Genomic DNA, 19,984 nt, shown 5'->3' on the forward strand with positions numbered 1-19,984 from the left:
CTGCATGTGGAAATGAACACAGCAGCAGCAGCAACACCTGCACCAGCAAGAGGTCAGCCAGGAAGTGAGTCAAGAGTCCAACCGTTACAGACAGACACACAGACATGCTCTAATAGTGTATTGCTACACAGGAATAAAATAGTGTATTTCTCTCATTTCCAATTAGAGAACGTGGAATCCATTCCCATGAATTACATTAATGAAGATCAACATAAAAACCTTTACCAACATTGACAAGAGTTTAATGTGCATGATAAACTGAAAACGTGTCAGTTGAAGATATTCATTGTTATTACGTTGTGAAATTAAGGGGTAAATTTGCCCAGCTAGACACATTACAATGGTAAATAACAAGGGATGTCATGAGATGTCTTACGCATTTCTGAATTGAAATAGATGTTTTCCAAAAAGCAAAAACATCCACCTCAAAGCCGAATGGGAAATGACAACTCTGACTTTGTATAACAATCACATGGCTCCTTATTTTAGAGTTGGAGAGCATGGAACAACCCACATGTGCCCTGACAGAATCCCACAGCCTTTGCGTAGCTCTTTCCCAGACAAACTTGATTGATTGGCCATCAAATGAGACATGCTCCTTGTTGGAAAGAACAACCTCACCACAGGGACTATCTAGTAAACAGACGTGGATGTCAAGGCCTGCATGGTGTCTCCACTCTCCATACCATCCGCTAGAAAGGCAAAGCCGGATCTCATGTATCTGTGGTCAAACGAGACCAACACCACTTCCTTTCATTGCAAGGCTGCTTCAAAACCACGGCAGAATGTATTCCCTCTCCCTTCCTCACGTCTTTTTAGAGGCTAGAAATTCACATAACCATGTGGTATGCTTCTGGTGTTCGGGACACGAGGACTCCGAAATGAATGTAACGGTTTATCGCTCAAATCATCAAAGAAATAAACAATCTCCAGTTTACCATCTTTGATCAGACTTGAAGAAGTATTTGGTATAACCCTCCTTTTCTCTGGCAACACTTTTCTTGTCATGTAACGCTTATGACAAGTGTTCATTCTAAATCTATTTCACCTTTACTGTAGGATCAAGTCTCAGTGACTGACCCGGGCCAAGACATTTGAGAGGTCGTCAGTCTTCTTTAAAAAAACAGTTTAGCAGTTCAACTTCGTCCGGAGTCTTGAGAGCTCTGCCACCCCATCGCCTGCAGCCAAATCAAATGAATCTGGGCTCTTGGCTCCTGGTGGTCCCCCTCTCTCGTGAAAGCTAGCGGCCCCTGCCCGCAGCCCCCACAGGAGTGGTGAGCAGATGCCAAACCAACTCCTGTTGCCAACAGGATGTTATAATAACAGGGCTGTTTACAAAGGGACTCTGCACTCGCTTTCATTCAACAGGCCAGGGACCCACTCGCATGCAGCACTACTTTCAATAGTAAATAGCTTCCGCTTCCATTTCGTTCACCAGTGTTCTGACGTTCTCCATGCCAATTTGTCACGTGAAGCTTGTTATTATTGGGTGTTGCCTTGCTTTGCATTTCTCTGAGTGTTAAGACATTTTTGTTGCCTGTTTTGTTTTCTATTCATTATTATTCTTTAATTAATAAAGGAAACTATATTGCCTTTTATGACCTGGGCGGGTTGTACTGTACTATTTAAGCCAGTCGTCTGTCTTCTATGTAAAAGTGTTTTATTGGATAATTAGGCACCACTCAAATACTTACTCTACTGTCTACAGTACATTAGCATGGGGAACTTCAGGCATGAAACGTAGGAAGAAAAACATGATTTACCAGATATTTCGGGTTTAAATCACAGTTTATCAACGATAAATAGACGATAAATAAATTACAGTACAACACAGAGTACAGCATAGAAGTATACAAGTCATTCATACAAATAAGATCATACCGATATCCCCAAATCCAGTGTCAATGTTAGCAAGATTGTGAGTTGCCGTCTGCTTTTTCTTGTACTGTACATTATAGAATAGGAAGTGACCGAATAGTATTCTGTGAATTTCAAGGGACACAGTTTCAAGGGACTTTGTTACATACCCACTGCAAACTGGATTATAATACAGTGATCCCACTCGATGCATCCCTTACTCTGCAGCAACATGGGGACATGCAACACTTGGAGCTGGAGGGAAACCATGTGCAGGGAGGGAGGGGATGGCTTTACTGACACCTGCAACTGAAAAAGAAGAAGGGAAAAAAACACATTTAGCAGCAGTGACAATCGTTCCTCACAGTGATTTAAGTACAACATCAGAAACCACTCTATCCTTATCAACAACAACAACCAGGTATGGATCAATTCATGGTTCTTCACAGTGCTACGAGGACAATATCTCCACAACGTGCTGACGGGAGTGAACACTTCCTTACCTTGGTGTAAATGCCATCTAGTGGACTGGTCGGTAATTACCACATTGAGAGGAACATTGATTTCTATATTTTACACATTACAATGACGTAAGGGTGTACGACTACACCTGAGACTCAGACATTTGTTACAAATGTAGAGGTTCAGAACAAAAACTTTCTTAGAGCATACATTTGTCGTAAGGTAACAACAACTCACAGCACATTTCTGGATTGCGCTGTAGTGAGCCGGTTGGCTGCTGTGTGAACTACAGCAGCCTCTTCATGCGGCAGGTGTGTTTGTCTATGTGCATAGTGGCCCGGTCCGTAGAGCTGGTCAGAATATCCAGGGCCTCGTCTTGCCTCTCCAGCTCAGTCTCAGCCTCCAGAGCCAGGTTTTTCAGCTGCATCAGCATCTGAGAGAGTAGGCAGAGAGCCATATAGGCGCACAAACACACACATGCTTGATTTAACTTGTGGTTGGCCCTTTTGAATCTATTTCCTCTGTTCCATTGTACAGGGCAAAGTAAATCAAGCTCAGCTCAAATATTTGACATATGTATTTGACCCAGGTCTGTGGGAGTAATCTCTTGATTCTTGTAGTGGTGGGGAAAAGTGTCTTGTCTAGGGTTATGTCCCGAGAGGACATGGAGTGAGTGAGTCAGTCAGTGGAAAAGACAGGGGAGATGAGCAGAGAGGAGGAATAACACTTTTTTCTCAGCCATAATTATTCTTCCACTGCTTGTCGGAGCCAAAAAGACAGAATGGCTGTTAGCTGTAAAATTAAAAACAATGAAGGGACTGCCAACAAAACCAAAACGATCTATAACAACTGTACTTCCATCGTTAGGTCATGACACAATCGCCGTGTGACACAATATTCATGTGACTAGTATACAATACTCAAGCACATGGTGGTTATACAGAGGTCTCTCTGGTCTCCTGAGGTCATCGATAACAGACAAGTCAATGACAATTTGTTATTTCAACTTTCTGTGTGTTCAGGGAATTCTGCAACTCCATCTCCACGCTCCAACAACTGTGTACGTTATGGTCAATGGAACAACTTAAATCAACCTTGTGCCAAGCAAAACTTAATAGACACTCACTCCACACCCCAACACGTGGTTTCTAAACTAATATTGTGTTATCCTACACATGCTCACACACACACACCCATTGACGTTATGTCAGTTTTCAGAGGCCAGTAATCGCAGACACAGCAACAGCGCACAGGAACTGCTTCAGACAGCAACGAGCAGACAGATAGTATTTCAACGCACTCCTTAATGACAACTGCATGCATTCACTTTCTTAGGTTTCTTCAGTTTGGGAGGAAAATATGATAAATAGACTGATATCAATACTTCAAAATATACTGTAGTGTAATTATGGGATTCTGGTGCCATATACTGTAAAATGGACCTTTATCTAAATTCTACTGTTGAAGGTCAATTTTATCACACCACTTCTGAACATTTGGTTAGTTTTTTTTCCATTCAACATACAGTCAGACATGTAGGTAAAATACACTCAAGTTTAAAAAAAAGTAGGCTAATAACCTAATTAACTGATGAAAGGTGAGGTGAGTTGTAGGAAATGTGTTTAGGACATAAAAAGAACGGTAAATATTCAACTGATTTGAACAATAAACCGACTGATAATCTGAAGGTATCAAATATCTTTTGACAAAAGGGGCTATTTGCTGTACACTTGGGTAGGAAATCAGGTTAAAAGTGATTCCCAACGAGGGACTCTCACTAATCATTACATAAATTAGGTGCGTCATAAAGTGTACTACTTTACCACTTCAGAAAGCGGTAGGCTTTGTAGTTCAAAAGAACCATTATGACTTATCGGCACAAAATAATAAGCCATTGATAGAGAAACAAAACACATGTCCCTGAATTGTAAACAGACTAATTGCAAAAAATGTCACTAACATGATCGATTTGTTTGAAAATGATTTTATATACAATTATATTGAGATACAATCGTATTGATACCGTTCTGAAGTAGTCAATACTTAACTTGTAATATCTAACTAACTATGCCGTTGTGAACGCAATTTCCACAAAAGCCTCAATCAACCTCAGCTTCAATCAGCTTTACAGAACTGCTTATGGGACTGTAAGAAACACCCAAGCCTCAAGAGACTGTAGCCTGTGTTTCAGGAGGATTCTGAAAATGACACCATACCTGTAACGGATTACCAACCAATTACATAGACAAAATGTTGTGTTTTGAAGAGGTTTAACATGGAAAACACCATTCTGAGCAACCCATAATAATGTGTTAAACGAAAAATGATTGACTGCATTTGCGTCACTGTTTATGTCTTGCAACCATCGACCATGCATGGAGCTCACTGTTCAACATTATGAGACTTTGAATGGAAATACTTTATACACTGTCTGACCAGAGAAGTCTAACCAAATAACTGGCCATGTCTCTTTCCCTCTCTCCTCTCTCTTGCAACCCGATGGGAGTTTGGTTTGTGGTCTTACCGACTAATATATAAAATATATAGCACGTAAAATAAAAATCATTACAGTGAATCTCTGGTTTGGACTGGAAATAGAGCATTTATCTTCCCATGATTTTCATAGAACATAAGAAAAGTTACACTTGTTCTTTAAAACCTGCTATTGAAATGGCATACAAGTAATGCATCATAACATGGATATTCAATCATGCATTTCCTCTGAATTCAAAACAGATGTCTACAAGACAGGTATAAACGTTATCTGAACGCAAAAAATAGAAAATGTTAGGGCAGTATAACTTCAGACTGTTATAAAGCATTTGATCTCATAGGATAAAATGCTTGAGTATACAGGAAGAGGCATTAGAAGCCAGATTCCAATATTGTATCTCACCTGTCGGATTTCCTGAGCCTCAGCCTGAGTGACCTCTGGCTTAAGGACATGCACCTGCACCTGGGACAGCTCTCCTGCTGGGACTGTCATGGGGACCTCTGTCTCCTGGTACTGCAGCAGGCCTGCTGCCAAGGGAGGGGGCAGAGATATAGTGAGAAGGCCCCTCAAACAAACACATTATCTTCTTATGAGTGTAACAGTAACCCTATGATAATGTGATGGGGAAAGCTCGAAACAACAACATTACACGGCATGCATCAGAATTGGGTAATAAATCAATAAGCTATGTAATAAATCAATAAGCTAGAGTGTATAATGAGATTTCAGCCTCAAGAGAGCCTAAAGTAATTTCAAAGATGTGTATTGAACAATATGCCATGCTAAAACCCACAGATCTTTACTGCCACTTGGTGGCCAAACACAAACTATTGTACAGAGCAAAATAAACAAAGAAGAACCCCTGACTGGGACCACAGAGAGTAATCTAAACTTCTTACCTGCATTCCATATTGAACCTTGATCCTGGTCACATGGAGTCGTAGCTGGGGTCGTCATGAAGGCAGAGTACTCACTTGTGTACTCCACCTTCTTCTTATACTGCATCTCTAGCACTGACATGGCCTCCGGCATCTTAGCCGACAGGAGTCGGAAGCATATGTCTGGCTTCCCTATGAACCTCTGCCTCACACTGATCTCATACGGATTGTGCACCCGGATGTCATCCACCTCATCCCTCTGAAAGCGGTGGAGGAGCACATAGTTTGTGTCTCGGACTTCTAATGAGGAGACCATCACCATCAAGCAACCAGGCTTCAGGTCTGAGTCTCCACCTCTGGAGACGATGGCTGGTACGCTGGTGATCACTCTGTGCTTGCCTGTTCCTGTACCCTTACAAGCAGCCTCTCTGGCAGCATGCTCAGCCTTGACATCCTGCTGACTCTTCCAGGGTAGTTTGCCAAAAGGCCACCAAGGGGGAGACTCCAGTTCAGACAGTAGCCTGCAGAGATAATGGTGACAGAAGTTAGAGGAATGCATCCAATTCAGTGACGGTTCACACAAATTAAGAGCGTAAACATGTTCTGGATAATAGCTATCCAATCTCAAATAATTAACCACTACTATATATTAATGTATATTTAATCATCATGTGGATGAAAGGCATCAAAACTTCGGAAAATCTCCATCTACAATATTTGAAAACAATAAAACAATGGACTGACGGGGCCCAGAGGTAGAATTCAATATCCACCTTACCTGTCTGCCACGCCCAGATCAGAGTCGATCTTGCCTAGGCCATGCATGACGTTATCAAACTGCTCTCCCTGGTGGTGGAGGACATTCCCTGTGTCCTCTAGCCGTCTCTGAGCCCCCGCAACCAGGTTAATCAGCTCCCTCCCCTTGGTCGGCTGTGCCTCGGCCCGCTGAACCTCAGCAGATGGGGACAACAACCTCTCCCTCCAGAAATGCTCCAGGACATTGTAGACCACCACCCGGTTGGGCCTCAGCGAGCCGAACCAGTGCTTGATATTCCCATGCTCCAACACGGTCAGAGTGCTGAAGATGAAGCTGGACGACTCCATCTTGATCTCCATGATCCTTGAGAGGCGGAAGCCAACCAGGTTCTCTTTGCTCTGGTCTGAGGTGAAGCGCAGCATGGTGCGGGTCAGGGACAGGGTGCCGGCATCCCAGCGTTTCTCACTGTTGATGTAGTAGGAGCCTGGCCAGCTGTGGATGGGGATGTCTCGGGTTGGGCATGTCATTTTGGCTTGGCTTCAGATGCTCACCTAGGTAGAGAGGGGTGAACATGTTAAAATGTTGTATTGTAAATAATAATTGAATCAAGGTCAATATGTTAATCGAGATAAAAGATTAGAGACTAAAACGTTGGAACTGCTAGCTAGGAATTTCAATCAACCCGGCAGTAAAGCTATGTTATGTAAGTAGCTAGCTGTCATGGTAATCAAGGTATTTTGGACAAGCTATTTAGACCTACTATATAGACAGTACAGCTAGCTAGATACATATGTTACTGTGTACTAGCTACTTTATTAGAGTGCCACTATGTCTATGCTAAGCTTGCTAGCTGACTAGCAAAACATGCAAAATCATAACACGTCAGGAAGCTAGCTAGCTAGCAGCCCTCTTCAAAAGCGTTCTTCTCAAATAAAAGAAGATAAGAAAACGCGTATTTGGAGTAAATTGCTTTCGTGTTCAAACAAACAAAATATGTAACTAGCGATCATTCAACATTGTTTGATGTTTTTGTTTACTTTTTAAACAAACCTGGCACCTGAGCTCCTGCAGGGTTATGACTATTCCAGGAAATCAGTAGCTACAGTTTTGTAATGTTGCGTTAGACGATAATATTATCGATTGTGCAAAAGCTAGTAGTCATTATTTGAGTACAGCTGCTCTGCGTGGAAACTGTTAATATATATTTTAAGGTGCCACTTTAATAATTGTAAAAAAAAAAAGAAATGTAAGAAAAAAATATTTTCGCAGATTGGTTCCCCAGCGATTGATTTGTTTGGACGTGAAGAGACGTCACTTCCTCAATACAGACATGTTTACAGTCCGTCTAGAAACAACGATCCTGCTATATGAAATGTGTAGATTAACATTATTAATGTCTAATTTCAAAGTGTATATTTACTAAAGGCATTCAACGTTGAATTAGCAAACAGTACGGAAACAATCATGTGTAAAAAAAAAAGAGAACAAAATGAAAGCAAATATTGGGCGTGTGCATCTATAAATGTGGTCCCCTAAAACGCAAAATAGCATAGCCATAGGAAGCTATTTTTAGGCTCGAATGAACGAACCAGCTTCTCCACATTTTTTACCTATCTTTGCAATATAAATTCAATAATAATGGTGGAAAAGCAATTAATATGACATATCATGTCACTATAGTTTAGGTACGTCGCTTGCTTGCTAATTAGTTAGCTAGTTAACGTTACACCCAGGACTTGTTTACATCATTCAGTATCATGGACAGGGAGTCTTATCATAACTGCTGCAGCCTCGTTAAAATATCAAGGCAATCCTATGAACAATTTTGGTCTTCGCACTTTGTGGATTACATAGAGAAGGATTTGAGCTATTCCAAATTCTTTAAAAAGTACTTACTTCCTAACCACCCATGCATGTTCTCGAGGAAATTTACTGAAGACTGGAAATGTAGGAAACAGTGGGTCACTGAAGAGGGGAAGCCAAACTTCCAGAAACTGCTGCAGCAATTTGGTAAATAAATGTTGTTAGCTACATATCTATTACAATGTCCAGTAACTTTGATGTCAAATGAATGAGTTTGATTAGCCTATAGATGGGCTGTTCTGATCTGTGATTTGACCACCATTTCTCATTGTTTGTGTATTTATCTGATGTATATATTTGGTAATGAAACATGTTGCCGTTATGATGAACCAATAACCCATTTATTAAATTGTGTTTTCAAAGTATTTCTCTTTTTTCCTCTTGCAGATGAGACTCCGGTTCCAGTTGCAAACTGCAATGCGAAAGAATACAATGCGAACCCCAAACAAATTATTCCTTTCAAGGAATTTATTCACTACTGGAGAGAGTACATACAGAATGGACACTCGTCACCAAAAGGATGTCTCTATCTGAAAGATTGGCACATGTCAAGGTATTGAATTCACCTGTATGTTGCCTCTGAAGTAAGAGCACACTGTATATAGACTTTCTTCTATTGTGTTACTGACTGTATGTTTGTTTATTCCATGTGTAACTCTGTTGTTTGTGTCGCACTGCTTTGCTTTATCTTGACCAGGTCGCAGTTGTAAATGAGAACTTGTTCTCAACTAGCCTACCTGGTTAAATAAAGGTGAAATAAATAAAAAATGATTGGAATGTTTTTTACAGTATGTAAATAATGTGTATATACTGAAGGTAGCTGTATCAAGAATAAGCTAAACATGGCTCAATGGTTCCGTCCTCTGTCTTTCACAGGGATTTTCCTGAACACAATGTTTACACTACCCCAGTCTTCTTTTCTTCTGACTGGCTTAATGAGTATTGGGATACTTTGGAGGTGGATGACTACCGGTTCGTCTACATGGGACCCAAAGGCTCATGGTATAACAAAACATTTCATTATAGAGTCTATAATGGATATTCTCTTAAATCTGTCTCTAACATGTACTTTCTTTATTTCTCTTTTTGCTATAGGACGCCATTCCACGCTGATGTGTTCCGCTCCTACAGCTGGTCAGCGAACATCTGTGGCAGGAAGAAATGGCTCCTGTATCCCCCAGGCCAAGAAGAGTTTCTACGAGACAGCCATGGCAACCTTGCTTATGACGTCACTGCCCCTGAGATTCGAGACAAGTTGCAATTCCCACACTGTGATGAGGCCTGCCAACCACTAGAGATCATTCAGGAAGCAGGGGAGATCATATTTGTGCCCAGTGGTTGGCACCATCAGGTTTATAATTTGGTAAGTACTGCAGTTTGGATGTGGGACAAATTAAGTGGTACATTTGATCAAGAGGTTTTTTACAAATCATTATCAGTTAAGCACCTGTATGGTTCATATGGCTAATTTTGAATTAAGTAACCTGACTTCTGTCTCATTATCCTGCAGGAAGACACCATCTCCATCAACCATAACTGGCTGAATGGCTGCAATGTGGACATTATGTGGCAGTTCCTTCAGAATGAGCTGTCTGCTGTCCAGAGGGAAATAGAGGAATGGAGGAACACTATGGATTCATGGCATCAGCACTGCCAGGTGTATAAGACACTTGGAGATAAACATACAGTGCCTTCGGAAAGTATTCAGACCCTTTTGACTTTTTCCACATTTTATTATGTTACAGCCTTGTTTCCCCTCCTCATTAATCTTCGCACAATACCCCATAATGACAAAGCAGAAACAGGTTTAGACATTTTTACTAATTTATTAAAATATCACATTACATAAGTATTCAGACCCTTTACTCAGTACTTTGTTGAAGCACCTTTGGCAGTGATTACTGCATCAAGTCTTCTTGGGTATGAGGCTACAAGCTTGGCACACTTGTATTTGGGGAGTTTCTTCCATTCTGTAGATCCTCTCAAGCTCTGTCAGGTTGGATGAGGAGCGTCGCTTCACAGCTATTTTCAGGTCTCTCCAGAGATGTTTCATTGGGTTCAAGTCCGGGTTCTGGCTGGGTCGCTCAAGGGCATTCAGAGACTTGTCCCGAAGCCACTCCTGCGTTGTCTTGACTGTGTGCTTAGGGGTGTTGTCCTGTTGGAAGGTGAACCTTTCCCACAGTCTGAGGACCTGAGCGCTCTGGAGCAGGTTTTCATCAAGGGTCTCTCTGTACTTCGCTCCCTTCATCTTTGCCTCGATCCTGACTAGTCTCCCAGTCTCTGCCGCTGAAAAACTTCCCCACAGCATGATGCTGCCAGCAAGCTTCACAGTAGGGATGGTGCCAGGTTTCCTCCAGATGTGACGCTTGGCATTCTAGCCAAAGAGTTCAATCTTGGTTTCATCAGACCAGAGAATCTTGTTTCTCATGGTCTGAGAGTATTTAGGTGCCTTTTGGCAAACTCCAAGCGGGCTGTCATGTGCCTTTTACTGAGGAGTGGCTTCCGTCTGGCCACTACCATATATGCCTGATTGGTGGAGTGCTGCAGAGATGGATGTCCTTCCGGAAGTTTCTCCCATCTCCAGAGGAACTCTGGAGCTCTGTCAGAGTGACCACCGGGTTCTTGGTCACCTCCCTGACCAAGGCCCTTCTCACCTGATTGCTCAGTTTGGCTGGGCTGCCAGCTCTAGAAAGAGTCTTGGTGGTTCCAAACTGCTTCCATTGAAGAATGATGGATACTACTGTGTTCTTGGGGACCTTCAATGCTGCAGACATTTTTTTGTTACCTTTCCCCAGATCTGTGCCTCGACACAATCCTGTCTCTGAGCTCTACGGACAATTCCTTCAACCTCATGGCTTGGTTTTTGCTTTGACATGCACTGTCAACTGTGGGACCTTTATATAGACAGGTGTGTGCCTTTCCAAATCATGTCCAATCTATTGAATTTACCACAGGTGGACTCCAATCAAGTTGTAGGAACATCTCAAGGATGATCAATGGAAACAGAATGCACCTGAGCTCAATTTCGAGTCTCATAGCAAAGGGTCTGAATACTAATGTAAATAAGGTATCTGTTTTATTTTTAATGTAAATAAGTTATTTTAAAACATGAAGAAAAACCTGTTTTCACTGTCATTATGGGGTATTGTGTGTAGATTGCTGAGGTTTTATTTGATCCATTTTAGAATAAGGCTATAACATAACAAAATGTGGTAAAGTCAAGGGGTCTGAATACTTTCCAATGGCACTGTCTGACAAAGCAGATGTATTTTAAAAAGCTGTGTAATCTGAGTTGGTATTTTGTTTTACAGGTCATCATGAAGTCTTGCTCTGGGATTGATTATGGGGAGTTTGCCTCTTTCCTGAAGATTATCGCTGACAACCGCATGTCCTTCTTGAGTTCTTGCTCCGAAAACAACTCCTCAAATTACCCACGTCATCTTTCAGAGACCCTTGCCACATTGGGACTTCACCATGCTGCCTTTGACCTGCAGAGGGTGGCTCACATTCTAGAATGCATGCTCTGCAATGAAGACTTTAAGAGACTTGATCATTCAACTCTGAGCTCACAACCTGAAAGTTTGCTGCAGCAGATTCGAGAGACCATGCTCTCCACTAGAGGGCAGCACTCCCTTTACCAGGAATAGGCCACCCAGTATCCCTTTATGAGCCTCTTTATCAATACATTTAGTTGATAAGGCTTTGGTTTCAGAGGTAGCCTAAATGACTTACCTGATGTTATCCTGACCCCCCCCCCCCTCCCCGCCAAATTAAAAAAAGTCATCCTTTGTGAGTTTGAGTGTATTTGTATGTTCTGAATGAGATGTTGATAAAATGACAAATGTCCATACTTTGTGTCCTCGTATGTTTATTACACCAGAGATACATAAAGTAATATTTAAGATAATAGCTAGCAACTGGCAAACAGTGCACAACTGGTAAACAGCATAGTGTCAATGAACTCAATATTTAAGGCAATCGCAATACTGCAAACAAAGAAACTATTCATAGACGACATGGTTGGTAGTGCTACCAGTGAAATACTGTACTAGGTGATTTGGAATAAGAACATTTTAACTTTATGTACCCTATCCATATAAATATGATATGGCTCATTTCAACATGTGTGCGTTTCATATTGTTGGGGTCAAATACCTCTATCTTCATTTGGCTTTAGTCTTTGGGCCACCAGTATCGCACGGATGCCTCCAGAGACTGTGTTGTCCTGAGAAGCCTTGAGTGTTAATGGCTCTTTGGCATAAGCCAGGCGAATGAGGCTGATGCCCAGATCTCCAACCCAGGCCCTGTGCTTCCCGGCTGACTTGTCAGACTGGGTCTGTAGTGCCAATCCTTCAGCTAGTGCCGACATGCGTACAGCATCAGATGCTTCCATACCACCCCCCCAGTGTGATGAGTCTTGGCTGATGTAACAGCCCTTACTAAAGCTGATGCCCTGCATGTAGACCTGGTTGAACTCCAAAGGAAGAGCCACCCCGGGAGGAAGGTCTTTCAGTCCCTCGGGAAGTCCTAGGAGAAACCACTAGAGAAATATTATAGGGTTATTACAGGAATAACGTCAATTCAACAGCCATGCTAGCCATATCCCATATCGTATCCTGCAGCCATCACGTCGATATTGTATATAGCATGACAAGTATTGCATAGTGGTGCCTGTGGTAGTCTTCTGTGTTGCCCTGCTGACACCAGTGGTGACCTGTCATTCAGGGCAGGTTGCCTGTTTGGCATGTTATTATCAGTTTGCAAACAATGTAAAAAAAAATAATATATTTGTTGCTTTATTGAGTAAGGCAGATCCAAAATGCAGGCGTTTCAGCCTAGTTCAGTGGTTTCTGTGGTGGTGGGGCAGCCAGAGGAAAATACGGACCGTAGGGGTTGGTAATGTTCTATAGTTGCACTGTGATTGTCTCAGTGTTCTGTCACTCATGGGGACACTACGTCACCGTAACATATACGGGGAGAGCTCAAAAATTCAAGCCCGTTGAGTGCTGCCATAAAGTTACATTAGAAGTGCCCATCCAAGAAAGGTCAAGGTCATTGGCCACAGATAAAATTACGTCAAATCACATTATATCTACCATAGCTTTGATTGATCATGCCAACATCATACTTTCAAAATCTTAGCTAGCAAGCTAGCAGTCATCATCATGAATCAAGTCGACAATGTACTGGCAAATCCTTTTTAATCCTTGACATGTGAATAGAAATTATGAAGAGAAATTATAGATAAAACGTATCGGTGCTCATCGGCCATTGGACATAAACTCAACACAATAGGTTGGAAATCACAAATTCAACAATGAGTGGTTTGGAAGGAATCAGTGGCTAACTGCAAGCATTGCAAAGCAATCACTAGCCTGCTATTCAGTGGAGTGGGTGTGTGGTCCAAGTCTGGGTTTAAGGGTCTCTTTTCCAAGCTTAAAAGGATAAACATTCAACATTGGCCATGCTGTCAATCCAGCATGACTTCTGCCGCATTCAAAACAACTGGAATCTCGGAACTGGGAAATCTCAGACATGAAGCGTCACTGCAGTACCTGGATCGAATCCAGGCTGTATCACATCCGGCCGTCATTGGGAGTCCCATAGGGTGGCTCACAATTGGCCAAGAGACGTCCGGGTTTGGCCTGGGAAGACCGTCATTGTAAATAAGAATTTGTTCTTAACTGACTTGCCTAGTTAAATAAAGGTTAAATTAAAAAAAAAACATGGGACCATGGTTAAATTTAAAAAACACCATGGGACCACACAGCCGTCATACCGCTCAGGAAGGAGACGCATTCTGTCTCCTAGAGATGAACGAACTTTGGTGTGAAAAGTGCAAATCAATCCCAGAACAACAGCAAAGGACCTTGTGAAGATGCTGGAGGAAACAGGTACAAAAGTATCTATATCCACAGTAAAACGATTCCTATATCGACATAACCTGAAAGGCCACTCAGCAAGGAAGAAGCCACTGCTTCAAAATCGCCATAAAAAAGCCAGACTACGGTTTGCAAATGCACATGGGGACAAAGATCGTACTTTTTGGAGAAATGTCCTCTGGTCTGATGAAACAAAAATAGAACTGTTTGGCCATAATGACCATCATTATGTTTGGAGGAAAAAGGGGGAGGCCTGCAAGCCAAAGAACACCACCCCAACCGTGAAGCACGGGGGTGTCAGCATCATGTTGTGGGGGTGCTTTGGTGCAGGAGGGACTGGTGCACTTCACAAAATAGATGGCATCACGAGGGAGGAAAATGATGCGGATATATTGAAGCAACATCTCAAGACATCAGTCAGGGAGTTAAAGCTTAGTCGCAAATGGGTCTTACAAATGGACAATGACCCCAAGCACTTCCAAAGTTGTGACAAAATGGCTTAAGTACAACAAAGTCAAGGTATTGGAGTGGCCATCACAAAGCCCTGACTTCAGTCCCATAGAAAATGTGTGGGCAGAACTGAAAAAACGTGTGCGAGCAAGGAGGCCTACAAACCTGATTCAGTTACACCAGCTCTGTCAGGAGGAATGGGCCAAAATCCCCCCCAACTTATTGTGGAAAGCTTGTGGAAGGCTACCCAAAACGTTTGACGCAAGTTAAACAATTTAAAGGCAATGCTACCAAATACTAATTGAGTGTATGTAAACTTCTGACCCACTGGGATGTGTGATGAAAGAAATAAAAGCTGAAATAAATCATTCTCTTTACTATTATTCTGACATTTCACATTCTTAAAATAAAGTGGTGATCCTAACTGACCTAATACAGGGAATTTTTACTAGGACTAAATGTCAGGAATTGTGAAACTGAGTTTAAATGTATTTGGCTAAGGTGTATGTAAACTTCCAACTTCAACTGTATGTTACCAATACAACTTGATTTATAGTCTGTTTTAGAGAAATGTCATCATCGAATATTGCAAGAGCTTTCAGTGTCTGCTTGTATGCTCACTTTATTTATCCTACGGATCTGACTTGGTGTACAGGGAGAATACTGTAAGAACGGCCCATGTTCTGAATTCTGTCGTTGTATGTTTCAAAAGTGCTGAACAAATAGTTATACTTGACGATGTCCGTCCTAGCTTGCTCATTAAAGTCTTAATCGAAATTACAGATTGCCTTTTAGTTTGTACATCTCAATTGTCAGTAGAAACCACATTTGTTTAAGCAAATTTTGCTGCCGGACAAGGCTCTGCTGATAGCCAGGTGTAGTAGTGGTAAGGATTCACTCCATGGTGCTGAAAAAAAGTTATTCTGTTGGGACAGCTTTCTGTAGGCCCAAACAGTTTGTGGGCATCGTTTGTCACCGTTATAGTGCATACAGAGTTTGCCCCACCAAGATTTACATGCTAAAATAGCCACTGGCTGACACGATGAAGTAATTTCCAGACTTCTCAGATCTTCCTACCACATCAGAGCTTTTTCTGGGGAAGTGAGATCTGACTTGGGCCTCCCCTGGCTTGGGGCTGTTCCCTGCAAGGATGCAAACTGGTGAGGGCCCAAATAGGTGACACTTTTTCTTTTTGATACTGAAACATGCAAAAAAAACCCTGCTAGGGGGAAACGCAGGTTTTAACTAATTAAACAACAAAGACTATGATCTACATGATCAGTCTCTGTGTGTAAAATAAAAAGTGGTTAATGTGAACCTAACACAACTAAAAACTGTAAGGAAAGCAATCCAATGTCATTTGTTGCCTAGACTTTACTGCAAATGACACTCAAGTCTTGGAAAAAAAAAACAATACACTAATATTGCAGTTAGCCATGACAGCCTTTATAATAGAATGTTTGTGACCACACATATCTAAATATTGCATTTGGGAAGAAAAAAAACTTAACCCTAGGATGCATAATTTATATTTAATTTCTTTCACCTTTATTTAACCAGGTAGGCTAGTTGAGAACAAGTTCTCATTTGCAACTGTGACCTGGCCAAGATAAAGCATTGTAATTCGACACATACAACAACACAGAGTTACACATGGAATAAACAAAACATACAGTCAATAACAAAGTAGAACAAAAGAAAACAAAAAGTCTATATCCAGTGAGTGCAAATGAGGTAAGATAAGGGAGTTAAGGCAATAAATAGGCCATGGTGGCGAAGTAATTACAATATAGCAATTAAACACTGGAATGCTAGATGTACAGAAGATGAATGTGCAAGTAGGGATACTGGGGTGCAAAGGAGCAAGATAAATAAATAAATAAACTCAGTTATTTGATCAGCTAAGCAGGCTAATGTTGCTCAACATTTCTCTGGCTAGCTAAGGCTTCTGACTTACGTTATTGTTCAGGGGGACGCACTGCTGTAACTGCCTTTGCACTATCTGCTGTCTTTCCAGAGCGCACGCTGATCCTATAACTAGCTAATTGGTTGTCTCTTGTCTCTTCAGTCGCGTGCAGCATTCTGTTGTTATGTGAACAATTGGCTGAGCCTTGGATACAGCCAGTATTGCTCCAAAGGCGCATCACTCGTTCGCTTACAGCCAGTAATGATCCAACCCCCTCCCACACAAACTTTTGTCATCGGATCTACACCACTCACGTAGGTCACCTATTTTGGAATCAAAACTGTGAATTTCGCCGAAAGGTGACTAGTTTGCATCCCTGTCCATGAGGCAACACAGCCCATAGAAAAAGCTCTGAACGGGCTGATCTTCACCTGACGGCAGATTTTATAAACCTTCAAATGTTTAAAAATTGTGTCTTTTATGGTGTTGTCACACTCGACCAGAACACCACAGCCCACTTCTGCTTCTTTCAATCTAAATAACAATAGGAGAAAGAACATGTCAACCATCATATGGGGGTGCTTCAAATTAATATCATGCCTGGGTTTCTAGTAGCTAACTTGAATTGAAACATTATCTAACTGCTGCACACCAGTGGAGGCTGGTGACTTGAAAAATTGAGGAGGATTGGAGACCCACGGTATAGGCGCGGAAGGCACAGAGACCACAAAGCGTGTTTCAAAAATTGACAAACACTAATTATTTTAACCTAAAGCATTTAATAAAGCCGGGAATGACTGAGGGTATGAGGCTTGTGTTGAGGTGTTCAGAGGCTTGACCAGTGCAGGACAGGAATTGACTGGAAGACAAAAGACAATAACACAAGACACTACACAGTTAGACAAAAGAGCTAAGAATGAGTTAGTCCAAGCAAGGAGTAAAATCATTGATGTGTAATAATGTGATTGTGTATGTGATTTACTCTACATACAGTAATGAGAGAAAATTGATAGCGGTACTCACAGTGTTTGGAAGGGAAACATTCAATGTGCCAGTGGATGAGCAGGCACATGAGACGTCATGGCTTCAGTTCATGTCAGGAGAATGTTGACAATGGTAGTGGAGTGGAGTAGACATCACCTCTTAATCATGGAACATGAGGGGACTTAGCTGTAAATACAAATAGCAGATACATTCCATTACAGCTGCGCCATCGTAGGTTTGGACGAGTTTCTCTGACAGTTTCTCTGACAGTTTCTCAGACATCTCCAAATTCACGAAGTCAAACACAGACTGCGCATCTCGCCCACTTGACACATCAAAGTAGCCCAAGAAATGTTCCTACATAAAGCCCTGATCATCCATATACCTGACAATAACTGACACCTGCAAGCAGACTGGTGGCACCATAGGTCCCAGAGCAGTGGGGCAATTGTTACCCCCTGGGGCCTGGAGTTTTTCCTTATATGTTAACCTAACTAGGAAAATTCTGGAACCTATAAAAGGTATGACAGTGATTAATCAGTTGTAAAAAGCTTTTATATGGGCTATGATGGGACCATTTTTCTTCCTATAAAAATGTATAGGCATTTTAGCCAGCCCAATTTTGAATATAATCTAGATTTGATCACGTTCACATTTTCTCCTGACAAACAAATAGACTATAAATACATGACGTTATCAATTAGTTAGCCCTGTACAGATGTAGTAGCCTACAGTTGATAAGACTGAAAAAAAGTATTGTTTTCATCCCATACAGCATGTCAGATTTCTAATGTTTAGGTGTAGCCTAGGCTGCAGCAACATTTATGTCATTAGTTTTTGCTTGTGTTTGTCTGGAGTGATTATTTTCATCTTTGCTAAATAAATACAAGAGGAAAGTGCAAAGCCTACTTGAGATCACGCGAAAAAAATGTGTCAACCTATCTCTTTAATCAAACTTTAAACGGATGATGCGATGGAAGATATCAAATCATTCAGAATTGTTTTCGACATCCCAGAAAAGATGTTCAGCATGTAAAGCATTGTGAAGTGCCGTTACAGGCGGCTTGATGAAAGGTTCCCTGTTAATTAACCAGCTATACATTTGATACCAGTTGGTATTGAACGCCCTCACCTTTTCATCCTTCTTCATGAAATCAATCTCAGGCAGAGATCGACCCTTGCTTTAACACATAGAACCCCCATAATGCTCTGTGGCACAATCCCGATGCGAGACACTAGGTTAATTCTCTGATCCTACTCCTATGATTAGATGGACATGTCATGACATGGCCCTCTTTGGGTATAGAAAGTACCCTCCCTCTTTCTCTTACCACCTCTCTCTCCCTCCTACACCCAGGCTCTGTTATCTCAGGTCGTAAATTCCATGAGGAGACTCTCTTCCCCCCCGGCCATGCGGTATAGAGAGAGGGTTCACAGTAGAACAAAGGAACTTCTTCTACCTCACAGAACTTGAGAACTGAACAATATCCATGTTTTGGAGAATGTGTAAACGGTCGGTGGAGAATCCAGCTACGACTGGTCCATTTTGTTTAATGTTGGTGACCTCATGAGAGACAATACAGCCACATTACCATAACTCTGTTTATACAAGAGTCTCCGTTATGAGATTTGCATCTAATTATTGTATAAAATGAATGAGTAAAGATGAAACTATTTGTGAAATTATGTAATGTGATTTTAAACTGTTTAATGAAAGAGAATCCAATTTCCTTTAAAGTTTAACTAAGTCACTGGCCCACCCCATGAGCAAAGACATTGATCTGGCGTTATTGGACAGACTTTTCTGCTGTTCCGAATATAACCCCCACCTGGAGAAGCCCACTTCAGACCATGCGTACCTCGATTACCGAGAGGGCTAAGGTTTGAGTAGAGACCATGCATTCCTCGGTCATCTGAGGGAGCTAAGGTTGTAATGGTTGTTGAATTCCTAACCAAACCACGTGGAGCATTGGCTACACTGGTGGAAATAGTTAAACTCTGAGACTATCGATACCGACAGAATAATAGCAAATCTTCGATCCTAATTACTAGTCTGCAGCTATAATTTATGTCGACCTGGAATGCGAAGACCGACAACCGCCGAAACATCTATTCTACAAGAATATTTCTGAATGGGACTCTGAGGTATCCTTTCTAACCACGAAAGACTCCAGGGACGCAAAGAGAAGTTCAGATGAACTTTTCAACAGAAAGACTGACAATTCCAACAGAGATCACGACGACACACTGAGCGTAAATATATATATTGATTGCAATTATTCCTGAATGAGTGATCGTTCATGTGCAAAGGATTAGCATTTCAGTTAATATAATTATCAACTGTGTAGTGTCTTTTGTCTTTCGCGCACTTCTCAGTCTCTTAGTCTACCAAGCCGCCATATCGGTATAGCCCACTAGGGAACATCCCTTATCATTTCCTTGTAACCATAT

The 19,984-nt window shown here is 41.6% G+C and overlaps 2 protein-coding genes across 5 annotated transcripts; one reads left to right on the forward strand and one right to left on the reverse strand.

The window, feature by feature from the left end:
• Positions 1 to 1,769: 1,769 nt before the first annotated feature.
• LOC106599880 (synaptosomal-associated protein 47) lies at positions 1,770 to 7,770 on the reverse strand. Of its 4 annotated transcripts, none has more exons than XM_014191234.3 (6): positions 7,486 to 7,770; positions 6,470 to 6,999; positions 5,713 to 6,212; positions 5,216 to 5,337; positions 2,557 to 2,752; positions 1,770 to 2,166 (listed from the first exon to the last, which is right to left on the reverse strand). In XM_014191234.3, exons 2-5 carry the CDS (start codon positions 6,973 to 6,975, stop codon positions 2,606 to 2,608), a joined length of 1,275 nt encoding a protein of 424 aa, XP_014046709.2. In that variant the 5' UTR covers positions 6,976 to 6,999; positions 7,486 to 7,770; the 3' UTR covers positions 1,770 to 2,166; positions 2,557 to 2,605. The 4 variants fall into 4 exon arrangements, with proteins under 4 accessions (XP_014046709.2, XP_014046704.2, XP_014046706.2 ...); XM_014191229.3 differs by having other exon boundaries at positions 5,216 to 5,340; XM_014191231.3 differs by having other exon boundaries at positions 5,216 to 5,340; positions 7,499 to 7,765.
• Positions 7,771 to 7,981: 211 nt separating this feature from the next.
• Positions 7,982 to 12,161, forward strand: jmjd4 (jumonji domain containing 4). Its single transcript, XM_014191227.3, has 6 exons — positions 7,982 to 8,458; positions 8,699 to 8,864; positions 9,188 to 9,313; positions 9,407 to 9,674; positions 9,822 to 9,968; positions 11,623 to 12,161. The coding sequence occupies exons 1-6, from the start codon at positions 8,206 to 8,208 to the stop codon at positions 11,956 to 11,958; spliced, it is 1,296 nt and encodes a 431-aa protein (XP_014046702.2). The 5' UTR covers positions 7,982 to 8,205; the 3' UTR covers positions 11,959 to 12,161.
• Positions 12,162 to 19,984: the final 7,823 nt, after the last annotated feature.

This window comes from Salmo salar, chromosome 03 (assembly GCF_965601325.2).
Source record: "Salmo salar chromosome 03, fSalSal1, whole genome shotgun sequence".
NCBI classification, from domain to species: domain Eukaryota; kingdom Metazoa; phylum Chordata; class Actinopteri; order Salmoniformes; family Salmonidae; genus Salmo; species Salmo salar.

Coding starts and splice junctions, on each gene's coding strand:
- LOC106599880 (XM_014191229.3), bottom strand. CDS start 6,975: ATGACATGCCCAACCCGAGACATCCCCATCCACAGCTGGCCAGGCTCC. Junction 5,341..5,712: donor AGGTTCAATATGGAATGCAG/GTAAGAAGTTTA, acceptor CTCCCTTGGCAG/CAGGCCTGCTGCAGTACCAG. Junction 2,753..5,215: donor AGGCTCAGGAAATCCGACAG/GTGAGATACAAT, acceptor CTACTCTCTCAG/ATGCTGATGCAGCTGAAAAA.
- jmjd4 (XM_014191227.3), top strand. CDS start 8,206: ATGGACAGGGAGTCTTATCATAACTGCTGCAGCCTCGTTAAAATATCA. Junction 9,675..9,821: donor ACCATCAGGTTTATAATTTG/GTAAGTACTGCA, acceptor ATTATCCTGCAG/GAAGACACCATCTCCATCAA. Junction 9,969..11,622: donor CATGGCATCAGCACTGCCAG/GTGTATAAGACA, acceptor TTTGTTTTACAG/GTCATCATGAAGTCTTGCTC.